General features: G+C 42.5%; 2 protein-coding genes across 2 annotated transcripts in view; one reads left to right on the forward strand and one right to left on the reverse strand.

Annotated features, from left to right (window-relative positions):
• The window catches only part of cdh23 (cadherin-related 23), a 184,721-nt gene that overhangs the window by 35,874 nt on the left and 136,135 nt on the right, over positions 1-12,712 (reverse strand). The window lies entirely within an intron of this gene.
• Positions 735-12,095, forward strand: vsir (V-set immunoregulatory receptor). The gene is made up of 7 exons (XM_085800588.1): positions 735-936; positions 6,412-6,816; positions 7,107-7,157; positions 7,249-7,359; positions 7,594-7,621; positions 8,160-8,335; positions 10,246-12,095. Exons 1-7 carry the CDS (start codon positions 849-851, stop codon positions 10,281-10,283), a joined length of 897 nt encoding a protein of 298 aa, XP_085656714.1. The 5' UTR covers positions 735-848; the 3' UTR covers positions 10,284-12,095.

Genomic DNA, 12,712 nt, shown 5'->3' on the forward strand with positions numbered 1-12,712 from the left:
GCTGGAGAGGAAACATATTACTGTCTTCATTGGCTGTAGGTATATGTGATATTCAAGATTCCTTTAACATTGGAGAATTGGACCAGACTGAGGCATATTTCACTACAAAAATATTGAGAAATATCTTCAGAGAATGTAAAGTAAAACTTAAAGGTAAGAGGGCTCTATTGTTTCTTTTTCAAAACACTGACACACACAAAAAAACAGAAGACAGCAGTGCAACCTAAAGACGACCTCTTTGACAAACCACTGACACTTTTATGATGAATAAGCTAAAGTTAAAGTATTCTGTGGTAACAAAAGCTGAGTGTTAGGATAAATCCTGTTCAACCAGTCTGGTATCTGACTGACTTTGTAGGCTACTGATTAAAGATCCAACTAGAGCAAGTCACACCACTTTTCCATCCTAAGCCTGGAGGAGCATTTTATAGTCAGATTAAAAACTCCTTGTGTTTGTGTTTAAAAAATATAAAATAGATGATCAAGTGTTACCAATATGGGCATTGAAGGACATACAAGATGCAATGATCAATTTTGAGAAAAATAAAATCACATAATTGAAGCCAAACTAAGTGTCCTTTTTCTTCTTTTTGTGTACTAAATATTTTGCTTAGATACTTCTCTCCCGCAGTGGGTGGAGAGTGTGGTGGCCAGGGGGCGGGGCGTGTTGCCTACGCGTTTCACGTTGCAACAGCGCTTTAAAGTTCACAAGTAGGCAAGTGAAGTTTAATACGGTGACAAAGCGGCTGTCAAACACCTCGGAGCATCGAAGCCACAGCGTTATTCGAGTTGAAGAGAGTGTGAACGGAGGAGAAGACGAGAGTCGTGTCTACTGCTTCAACACAACTATGGAGGGAGGATTAACTCAGCGGACATCACTGTGGAGGAAGAAGTTCATGCTCTGGCTCTGCTCTGCTCTGTTTTCAATAGCTGAAGGTGAGCACTGACACACACATCCATCCTCCACACGTTTCCCTGACCGCTCACAGCGTGACTGACGGGCGTGTGCCGACTCGTTCACTGTTTTCTTATGGGGGCCAGGGTTTTTGTGTGCGTGTTTGTTTTGTTTTCTGCAAGTTAAAGCAAAAAAAGTAAAGTATAGTAAAGTATAGTAAAGTGAGTTTTGGGTGGAGAAAGGCCAACCATGTCCCGTACAGAGGAGCATATCAAATGTATCCTGTCTGACAGCAACAACGGAGCTGTAGTAGCGACTTTAACCGTGTTACTTTATTTTTCTGTCTGGTTTATTTGTAGTCTACCAATAATTTCACAAACAGCTGCACGTCCGCCGCACACGCAACTGTGTTATTCCACTCCTGTGGGGAGTGTAGCTTTCACAGGGCGCTGTTTGTTGCTGTTGTTGTTTTGAGATTGAACATCTGGTGTGAAGCTGTTTTAAGGCTCCTCCCTGGGGATACAGTTGAGTGTAAATCCACCTTAAACTCAGCCTTTATGACGAAGCGAAGCCGCAAACCGGAGAGCCATGTTGTTATAGCTACAACTGTCTGAGAATGGACACATAACAAGTTGGAAAAAGTGAGAGTTTGGGGGAAGTTTGCTGAGTTAAATGTCGGTTTTTTTTTTTCATGGGACGGTGTTTATGAAATGTGGGGATTTGTATCTCAAGGACTTTCCAGACAGGGCTTGAAAGTGGAGGCCGGCGAGTCAGGGGGAGAGGCAGCAGCTGTTGCCTCGGGGCGCAGGGACTCACTTCAAACACCACTGAGGTTATCAGTGTTCCACTTCAGGATTTGCTCTCTTCAGATAAACTCACGCGATAGGTCCCGTCAAAGGCAACTAATGATGTTTACTGAACTTGTTAAAACTGACTCACTCTGGTCAAAATATTCACATTAGGTTGATAAATGTGTCTACTTTAAATAGATCTGAAGAGATTTATTTTAAGAAGGAAACTCCAGTATAGTTTTTTAAGACAAAGCTTCAATAAAAGCTCCAATAAAAGCCCTACAAGGCTTAAAGACTAACCTCAGACACCCATGGTGCCCACCCTTCAGCCACAGTTATGTCTTCTTTGTTTGGAAGTTTCCTTCCTTTCAGTCTGTGATGAAAACAGCTGCTTGTGCCACTGCCAATAATGGGCTTCTCCTCCACAAAACATGATTCAAGATAAACTGGCAAACAATCATTGCTCCTTTTCCTCTCCATCTAGATAAGCATTTAGTTCACAATAAAAGGACAAAAGGCACGGTCCAAAATGGTCAATGAGCTCCACAGGATGTGAGCTCTCTCCTCCTGTTGTGACAGAGCTGATGTTGAGCATTGATTCCCGTCCTAATTGAGTGAATCATTACTTGAGTACAGCAATTAAAAATGTCTTCCTGGATCAGTCTCATCGACAAGAACAAGCCTGAAAGGGGGAGACACACACAGTCACTGAGTGTGTTGATGTGCCACAGTTGTGTGGGCAGATACGGCATGTGCATGAGCAATAAGGAGATGGAGGAGGAGGAGGGGGAGCTCCCCTCTTCTCAGATTTTTGCGGGTCTAAGCTTTTTGAAGGTATGACAAACATCTGTAGTTGCAGTTTTTGTGTTTGATGTTTAATATGCAGTGAAGATGACAAGTAAAAAAATCCCCAAATACCAGTGGCCTTCATACTTCTAGTAACATGTCTCCCACTCTGGTGATTCAGCCCAAGGATAAATCATTGACCACTGACACAGCCTTGATTCTGCTCCCAGCCACCACTACAGAAACTGCTGTGCTAGGGCAAAGCTATAAAACATTAAATATAAAAGAAGCAGTATAGCAATATAACTACAGCACAAAATGTACTTTAAAATGCAAAACAGGAAGAACCCAGAAAAAGAGGAAACAAAGTACTCTGTGACATCCTTTGTTAAACAATGCAATAATTTTACTTAAACGCTTTCATAAGTAGAGAAATGCCCATTTACACTTAAAATGATGAAACTGCGTAATTATGTTGAACTTACAAAGCTGTCATTACCCAACCCTTTACACGTGTAGCTGAATTGATGGTGTAAATTTAGAAGAGATAAAACAGGAAGGTTGTGTCTTGGACTGACTCTCCTTGTGCAAATATGTTATATCCCAAATTGCTGCACAAACTAATAAAAGACACAACAAATGAACATTGACCCTTAGCCACTTCCTTTCATGACTAGGAAGTGCAAAACATACTTCCTACTTATGAAAACATGTCAGATGTGTTTCTTTGTGATGCTAAAGGTTTCACCTGAAACTCTCTCTTTCTGTGTGGGTGTGGGGTGGGGGTGAGGGGGGGTAATCTGGGATCCTGCTGGTTTCATTTAACACCCTGTAATGAGTTGGATAATCATTATCATTACAGTAGGTGCGAAAAGGGGCGGGGTTGGAGGTGGGTGGATGTGGAGAGGCAACACTTGTACAAACACCGGCAGAGAATTAGTGCAAGTGAAAGGACACTAGATTTACAGTACCAGTGTATGTTCGCTTTTCAGCTTGAATAGTGTCTATTGATAAAACGTAGTGTTCTCTGCAGAAGATTAGGCAAAACCTGGGAGAAATGAAGACAAGCTATGCTGCCTGTCTGAAATGAAGAAAAAAAAAAAGCTGTCATAGGCAACATGTCCTCAACAGGTGGCATTCAGGCTTAAAACAAAGGAGGGCCTGTTTCTGAGCCCTCAGGGGCTATCAGGATCCTGAGAACGGAGATCAGAGGAGGAAACTTAGATCTATAATAGGGCCAAAACACAGATGTCTGGTTGTACACGAGTGAAAGAAATCCTGTCTGCACTGGAGACAGAGTAATGCTTGCTGTCTCTCTCTACCTGGTTGCGACCACATCAAGCTCAGGCGGTGCTTGCACTGGGGCAACACGGCCCACTTGGCACCGAAGACGAATGTTAAATGATACGATACCCATTGTCTGCCAAATACTCCTTTAGGTCATGTCAGTAAGCTGTATCTGATCTATATTAGATGTACTGATGTTTGCCAGCTGGCAACTTAGATCAACTTTTGGCTTTAAAAGAGCAAAAATCCATCCTTTGCCAGATACATATCTATCTCCACTAGTGTAACAGGACCAGAGAAACTGGGGAGGCGAGTTGTCAAAATAAAAAGGGCACACAGGACGACGGGGCGGGTGTGAAACAGGAGAAGAGAAGGGCTTCCCCTCCTATTGTCCCACTACGCAGGCAGGAACAGCTACTGGGGCAACAGTTTCACTTTAATCACCCTCCCTGGTCTTCCTATTGCTTTTCCTAACACACAATGGCCAGTGCAGAGTTCAGCAGCGCACACACAGGAGCATGGCACGTACAACGCACTCTGTGACACATACACAGGATGCTGCACATGTTGTATACACAAACATGCACAGCTAATCAAAAAATAAAGGTCATTGGCTGGTGAGCTACTGTACTGCCTATTAACAGGAAGGTAAACCAGTCACTTCAAGCTGGTATTGACATTTACACTGAAACTATTTATGGGCTTCCTCATTAATATTCTGCAGCCCCCTTAAAATAGTGGTAGTGCATAAAAAAAAGCTGTTACAGTTAATCACAGAAAGCTGCTCTCTGAGATCTCTGTGGGTTTAAGTTGACATGTTGCTGTTCTATCTGTGGCATGATGTTTTTTGCCTTTGACAGCAGATGGGGAAAAAAAGCCTCCACTGAAATCGTTAGTGTTCAGGCCACAAAGAGCTGTGCAGCAGCAGCAGCAGCAGCAGCAGCAGCAGCAGCAGCAGCAGCAGCAGCAGCAGCAGCAGCAGCAGCAGCAGCAGCTGTAGCCCTTCAAAGTTTTTGAGTAGTGAGGAGCCAGACGGGAGGAGGAATGGGAGCCGTGCTCGCGTGCTGAGACAAGTCAGGAAGGAAGTCCACTCCTCAAATCCTGGCACTGACCAGCTACCCTCCAAACACACAAAATCTACCATGCATGATGAAAATCTCTGGCTGCATCCACACACAGTTGAATGCGTACTTCTCTTTCACTGCAGTCCACCCCCCACATGCTTGTAGTTCACATGCACACACACCACACTCACAAGCAGCCTTTCCTGTCTATGCAGTGCTAAGCAGTCATGGATGCAAAGCCATTCATTGTGTGCATTGATGCTACACTACAGCTGTGTAGTGTGGGTGCATCTGATAGATTATGTTGTGTATGTGTTATTTTTTTCTTGGTAAGGCTTAGATGAGGGCTTTGGGATGCTCAGCCCGAGGATATGTTGATTTTGTTACTGCGATGTAATAATCACTCAGAGCACACATTAAAGAGTTTATCTTTGCATTCCACTGTTGCACTAAAGTCAGAGCAGGAAGTGGTTGAGACTGAGAGCAGGAGGATGGTTTATGCAACATGTAAAGAGATGTCTCACAGCTGTCTGTTTGGTTTCCACAATGCATAAGGTAAGATCTTCTGAGAAAGAAATGGCTATTTCACCTCAGTCAGTGGGCAATCATACCATGCAGCAACAGTGGCATTGCATCAGTCAGATTTCTGCATTACGTAGTTTTACGGCAAATCAGATGTCACATGAGATCCTGTATGTATTGGGCTGGTGTCTCTCTCTAGCCCTGTGAGAGGACCAGGCAATTTAGCTCCCACAGGAGGTTGGTATATTTAATTACAAACCAATATACAGAACAGGAAAGAAACTATGTTGACCCAAAACCAGGAAGCTTGTATTGTGCAGAAATAGGGCATGGAAAATTGTTTGACTGCGGCTTTAAATTCATGTTTAGATTGGTACTTTCTATAATTACATTTTGCACTGTGGCTATTTGTGGTCTGACTGGTAGAACAAAGCAGGAACTCGGTCCCACTCAATTTCTACCAATAATTTGAACTGTGGTTAACCATGCAACCCCGTGATATGAGGGCTACACCTTCATGAATGTTTAATCGCCCAGACTCAAAGAAACTGAGAGATGGAATTTTGTGATTATTTTCATGGTGCACCTGCATTAGCATGGATTTTCCATATTATTACCAAATCAGTAGAAATTAATTTAATTATATTACTAATAACATATTGATGTTGGTTTTTATTGTTTTACTACTTTAAGTTCTTCTGGATTTCGACCTGCGGAAAGATAAACTAAACAAACATGTGACTACAATGTTTTTTTTCGGTTTACTAAATATACCTCATTCTTTCCCCTGGTTTTTCTTTGTCATCTGCAATAGACTGACTCTATAAAGGATTTGTGTTCCCATGGGCTGAGTTTCTCAGGGACTTCCCCTAATTTCCACTGCATATAAATCCCACCTACTCTAATGATTGTCATAACCCCAGATACCTAAGCTTAATCCTTCAGGTTATACATTTGTAGAGTTTCTGTGTGGTGTTCTATAACTAGGACGTAAGGACTGTCTGAAAGTTGCAATAAAGTGTGCATGTGTTAATTTTATTCTTCCATATTTGTCTTCTCTCTCTAGGCAAAAGTGAGCTGGCCCATGCCCAGGCCACAATAAGTGTCTCAGCCCCCCACATGTTCTACACCTGTCCTGAGGGTGCAACTGTCAAACTGGTGTGTACCCAGAAAGGTGCTGCCTTGCACAAAAGTGATGTCTTGAAGCGCAGCTGGCTTTTCACGCCCCACAGCGATCAGCACTGTTCACCAAAGGATGGCGGCGTGCGCCATGCTAGCCATTCCCATGCCAACCAAAGCCCGGGGTTGCAGTTTGGACATTCGGAGCAGAATTTCTGGGTGGTTCTGCAGAACGTGACCCACGCTGACCAAGGTCGCTACTGCTGTATGGTGCTAGACCTCCAAGTGGCGAACAAACATGCCACGCTGCTGCAGAGACCCCACAGTCACTTTGTCCTCCAAATTACACCACGTAAGGACACTAAATGTATTAGTGTGAATCTATATGGTGAAGTAGTAGTAAGACCTGTTAACCATAGGCCATAAACCATTGTGTATGAGGCTGCTAAGTAGGACGTTATTATTATGCTATTTTCTGTCTATATGATGTGGTCTACAATTACTCATCCTGGTCTACAACTCTGTGCAAAACATCACACGCTATAGTGAACAGTTGTTGCATTTAACAAGCAGAGAGCCAAACCAATGCCATATTGTGGTTTGCTGTATGTGAGAAACAATGTGTTTGTTCTCTCTTTCTAGGGAGAAATGGGTCTCAAGATTGCACCGTCTGGGATCCTTCACCATCTGAAGGTATGTTACATAATTCAAGGCTTCATAGCCCGGAGATGACTGGCCAGTTATTCCATTTATTTAACTCTCAGTCTCTCTGTTGCTTCCCCAGGCACTGTGCCAGTGGCCTTGGCCATAACAGCCTGCATTGTGGCTCTGCTCGCTCTGCCTCTTATCCTGGTGCTTGTGTACAAACAGAGGGAGAGCAGCCACTCCAGCAGACGTACGTAATGCTGATATCCATCCACACACGAGCACACACATGTTCATGCTAAGGTTCAGATGTACATCTCTTACACTTGGTTCCCCAAAGTGTTTTTCCTGACTCATGTTTCCTGTCAGTGAGGCGGATTAACTGCATTTCACACAGAAGGAAGCACATTCGGCCTGTATCTGTAGTGTTCCGCTCCGTTTCAATTCACTCACAATGGCCCATTTCCCGTTTCCTCTCTCCCAGGTGCACAAGAGCTGGTGAGGATGGACAGGTGAGTTTTCCCACAGTGTTTCACACAGCTGATCTCACAAGCCAGCCACAGCTGCTCCTCAGAATAATAACACACACAGATATAGTCTACTACATTATGTACAATGGGTAGATTCTTGTCTTGTTTGCAACAACTCAAGTCATTACCATATTTTAAGCTGTAAGTTAAGTTACTGTCCAGCAAAATGATTCAGACTTGTTATGTTATTAGTGTCCCTGGGGTGTATTTTGTGGGGAATCTATTATGACTCACAGCAGGAATACTGTACTGTCATTCATTTATGCGCATGTATACAAGCTACTAAAAACACCACACCCAGGGAGTCTACATGTGTTAAATACTCTCAAACCATCTGGGTAGAGTATTAAAAGTTCATTACAGGGAAACAAGCATCACCCTTACTGCTAGACAAAGTGACACATGTAACTCTAAATGTCTTAGGCAACAGATGAGTGTTGCAACGATTTATCTGCAACTACTTACTCATTTGTATGGTTCCCTTTCTAAATTGTATGTGTCAATTTGTGTGTGTTCTCAGTGAGGCCCTTGGCCACGAGAACCCAGTGTTCCTTGGGGGCTCACCACAGATTAAGACCAGAACCGTTTCTCAGATCATGACCAGACAAGCCTCTGAGACGGGACGCCACCTGTTGTCCGAGCCAGGAACCCCTCTGTCTCCTCCTGCGCATGGGGACGTATTCTTCCCAATAGAAGGTAGGGTGCACACACACTGTACATCATGACAGAACAGCAGCTGATGCTACAGAGTCAGACCAAGATAGAGGCAATAATACAGGGAATAGCAGTAAGATAGAACATAGGGTAGGCAAAACAGGCTTTGGCTTCTGCCTACACCTTTTTGGTGTCATTTTGTGTGTTTTTAACTGTGTTTATTCATGTTCTGTGAACTAGGACCAAAATAAACTAAACTATAGCCATGTGCTGATGAAAAATACTAAATCACTCAGCTCAGGCTGGGACATTTTTTCACCCACTCTCAGTTTTGTTCAGCTTTTGTCCCTTAACTTGCCTCTGACCAACACCACGAGTTTCCTCACTCTTAGGGGAGTTCATGTCCACATCTGCGTGGGCGCCTTTCAGTTTAGTATGATTGTGCATCATATCCATTTGCAGGTCGTGTCTGAGTCCCTTCACATTATCATTGATCTTAACATGATGTAAACTGTTTCTTAGGTAGTGTAACATGACTGTATTACACATACCTAGTTCTGGAAATACCTATTTCAAAATGTACAGTTTGGTAAAAGACTGACGCAATCAAAGAGCGTGATGTGCCTCTGCTGAAACATCCTGCATCAGCAGTGATGATGGTGGAAAGATGCTCACATTCTTGCACATACTTGCACGCACGCTCAAAACAGCTGGGCTGTTTTTGTGACTAAGAAAAAAAAAGTTCTGTGTGGGGAGTTTAACTCTCCTACACAACTGAAACCACCTCCTTCTGCTGCCATCTCCTGAATACTTGTCTTGACTCCCTCGCAAGTCATTCTCCATCCATCAGTACTCTCATTTAACACTAATGGCCCCTTCAGCCGTTCTCTCAGACCCAACTTGAAATAATATTGAAACATTAGTTACGGTGAAGGGATTCAATCCTGAGTGTTTTTCTACCGATTCCCGGGGCACCTGTGCCGACATTCCAGGCATACTGAGGTGGATTGTCCCGTTTTCTGGAAGCACACACTCAGAAAAGGACAGAGCCAGATTTACTGAAAATCCACCCTGAACCATCACACATGTTATTTCTACGACCTTGAACAGTTTCTCAGAAACCTGAGAAAACTGAAAAACTTACTGTAAAACTAGGCCACAGCCACTGACTGAGCCCCAACTGAGATGCTGCAGTTTTGTTTGTACCCATATTGGATTCTGGTAGAGCTATTAAAGCTTAAGGTAACCGCAACATCCACAGTGAAAGTTAGTCTAAAAAATAATATAGTATGTCACAAACAGGAAGACTACTGCTTTCTGTAACTGACAGATGGAAACATTTCATAGCATCTCAAATAACAGTTTTGTTATATGAAATGTCATCAGTTTCCAAAATTTTGGTAACACTACGAGATTACACATGACTGTACATACACATCACATTCGTCAAGATGCATTATGCTCGCCAAAGCTCATTTTCTTCAGTATTCCACTGTGCAGCGTACAAAGCCTGGTTTCCTTTTTGAAGTTTCATGTTACGTGGCTAAAAGCCACACTTCAGCTTTTTCTTCATCTTTTTAGACCTACTGACCTTAAGCTGAGTGGAATTTAACTAGCAGCAGTTCCCTCTTATCTTAAACATGTCGCAACTGAGACTTGCAACCTCTTGTTCTGCTTTTAAATGGTTTTCTAGCTAGACAGGTTTTATTCCCAGAAATCGGACAGTTCCCGTGCGCTCTAAGGGGTAGGAGGATTTGTAATAGAATTCTTTTCGCGTGTCTCTTCTACAACATCTGTCTGTTTTTGGTACAGGAAGTGCAATTTTAAAAGTGCGAACTCCTACACAATCTAAATTAGCACATCAGCACAAGACGTGCATCTGTGCAGACTGATACGTGTGGATCACCTGTTATCACCTCTCTCTTGCTGACCTGCGCTTTTCTCTGTTCCAGATACCATCCCAGAATCCCCAGATTTCCTGCAGGTTTAAAGTGGGATGAAACCTCGTCCGTTGCTCTAACTGCTGACCTGGAAACACTCCTGCATCTCTGTTCCTCTTCTCTATGCCTTCAGAGCAATGTTTCTCTTATGAGCTATCTCACAATAACCTCTGCTGGGATTGTGTACATTGTCTGGACCGCAGGAGGGAATGGATTCTTTCCACCTGCAACAACAGCTGGAGGCCAAAAGTGAACTTTTGCTTGTGAGCAGTTGTGTTGTGGTAGGGGGCTGGGATTGTGTGTGCTGTTCTAGACGCTTTAAACATCTTGTTAACCAGCAGACACATCAGTCTGGTGGGATTCACTGCTTGAGGCGAACCCAGAGTGCTGAGGGTGGGGTTGTTGTGTTGCACAGGGGCAGCAAATGAAACAGTTGCTGTGCACCCTCCATATCTAAGTTGTCTGGACCAGTTCAAACATTATCCTCTTTCTTTTTTTTTAACAAAAAAACATTCTGGTAATGTTACATTTGTTTACATGTTTCACTTCAACTGCAATTTGGTAAGTCAAGGGAGCACAAACTGGACTGCAACTATGAGAAAACCATGTCTCATTAGTTTGAACTTAACCAAATCCTTAAGGTGACCCCGGTCTCATCCCCGTCCCTGTTATAAAGGGTTCTAATAGCACCAGACCAAAGGCCGTATCCAAAGAATAGTCCCTGTGTTCTTGTGCAAGTTGACAGTAATTTGTTATTTTATGGCATTACACAGTTGCTCTTCATCATCTTCCCTTGGCCTTGGCTTCTTTATTCTTCCCTCTTTGCTACCTCAGTTACTGTCAGCTCTGTCGCTCTAAATACTCTCCTTCCTTCCTGTACTCAGAAACAGAGCACTTCACAGTGGCCTTAAATAAATTCATTCAGTGCTGAAAATATCAGTAAATACAGAATTTAGGGTAAAAATTGTTGATTTCTTTTTTCAATGCTTGTTATTAATGCTTGTGTACAGTGTGATAAATGAAAAAAAAATGTTTATTGATTTTCCATTGAATGTAGCCTTACTGAGTTTTAATAAAAAACAACAACAAGACAAGACATACACCACCATAAAACTGCCATCCGTTTTATCACTGCCATTACAATGCTGTTTTGTAATTTTTTTTGTTTGGATGTGTAGATTTGTCTATTTTTGCGTGCAATGGGACTGTAAAAAACAAAATACTATTTAGCACATGTAAGAAAGACTAGCTTTGAAATGATAACCAAAGAATCATCATATCAAGATAGATTAAAGAAGGGTGAGAAGTTATTTCTATGACTAAAATGCATGTGTGTGATCACTGTTAGTGATGAAGTGTGAAACCACGGGTGGTTCGCTCACGTTGGGGTATAATGTGTACAGCAGGTGTCGAAAAGGAAATGATCTCCTATTGATGTGTAGCAGGTGTACAGGTCAGGGTATTATATATGCATCTCATTTTTTACTGTACTGTTGAAGATTTGAATACTTTGATAAGTTTTTATTGTGTGTGCATTATTGTTTTCAAATGTGTCCGTAACACCATGTTCTTGTTTGCATGTGTGTGTGTTAGTGTCTGTGAGTGTGGTTGTTTGTTTGTGCTTTCAAATCTGGTGTGACAATTTCAAAAACTCTGTGGTCTGGGTTGAATGGAAATGCATGTGTCTATGCACACTCATGTAATTGAGCAATGTTGCACATTGTAAAAAGCTTGTATTAGAAATAGACAGAGCGATGCTGTGGAAGCATATTCTGTTGGTATATTGCATTCAAATTGTACTGGTTGTAGCTTGTATAATAAAGTGAAGCTCTTAAACATTAAAACCTTGTGTCTAGTCTTTGAGATCATTGTTCCTTTTAACTGGCAGGTCTCCAAAACTATCACCATACAAGGACGTGCTGCACTTGCTGCCTAGGGAGCCATTACAGATGGAACAAGGTTGTTCCAGTTGCGTGGCTCTAAGATGGTGCACACCAGAGGGAGACTGGCATTGAGGAGAGAAAATGATAAACCAATCTTAGTATCTTGTTTTATGAGAAGAGACAGAGGGCCGGGCGGGAGGAGGGGATGCCTGCTGCTGCCCATGTCCTCTCTGCAGTCTTACATTAACTATTTATATATTGTATCAGCAAGAGCTTTATTATTGTGAGACACATCCAAAGTTGAACCTTAAAAAAACAGAGACTGTATTGAGTACAGCAACTGACTGTCACATGACAATGCACGCACAGTAACAGAGTACAGGTTTTTTGTCTGGTGCATAAACTTGAAAGTGTTTAAATGTTGCAGACATTTTTAAACAGGAAAAGCAACACCTAACATCTTCCTCTTTTGGAAATATGTCTTGTGGATTTCCTGTTTACAAATGAAGGTGTTTCCTGTGCCTTCACAGCTGATCGGCTTATACAGAAGATCAACCAAGCAACCTATTTGAAGCTTGTCAACTGTGCTGTCTCAA

The sequence above is a fragment of the Trachurus japonicus genome, chromosome 15, assembly GCF_045865225.1.
Source record: "Trachurus japonicus isolate A0001 chromosome 15, Traja_1.0".
NCBI lineage: Eukaryota > Metazoa > Chordata > Actinopteri > Carangiformes > Carangidae > Trachurus > Trachurus japonicus.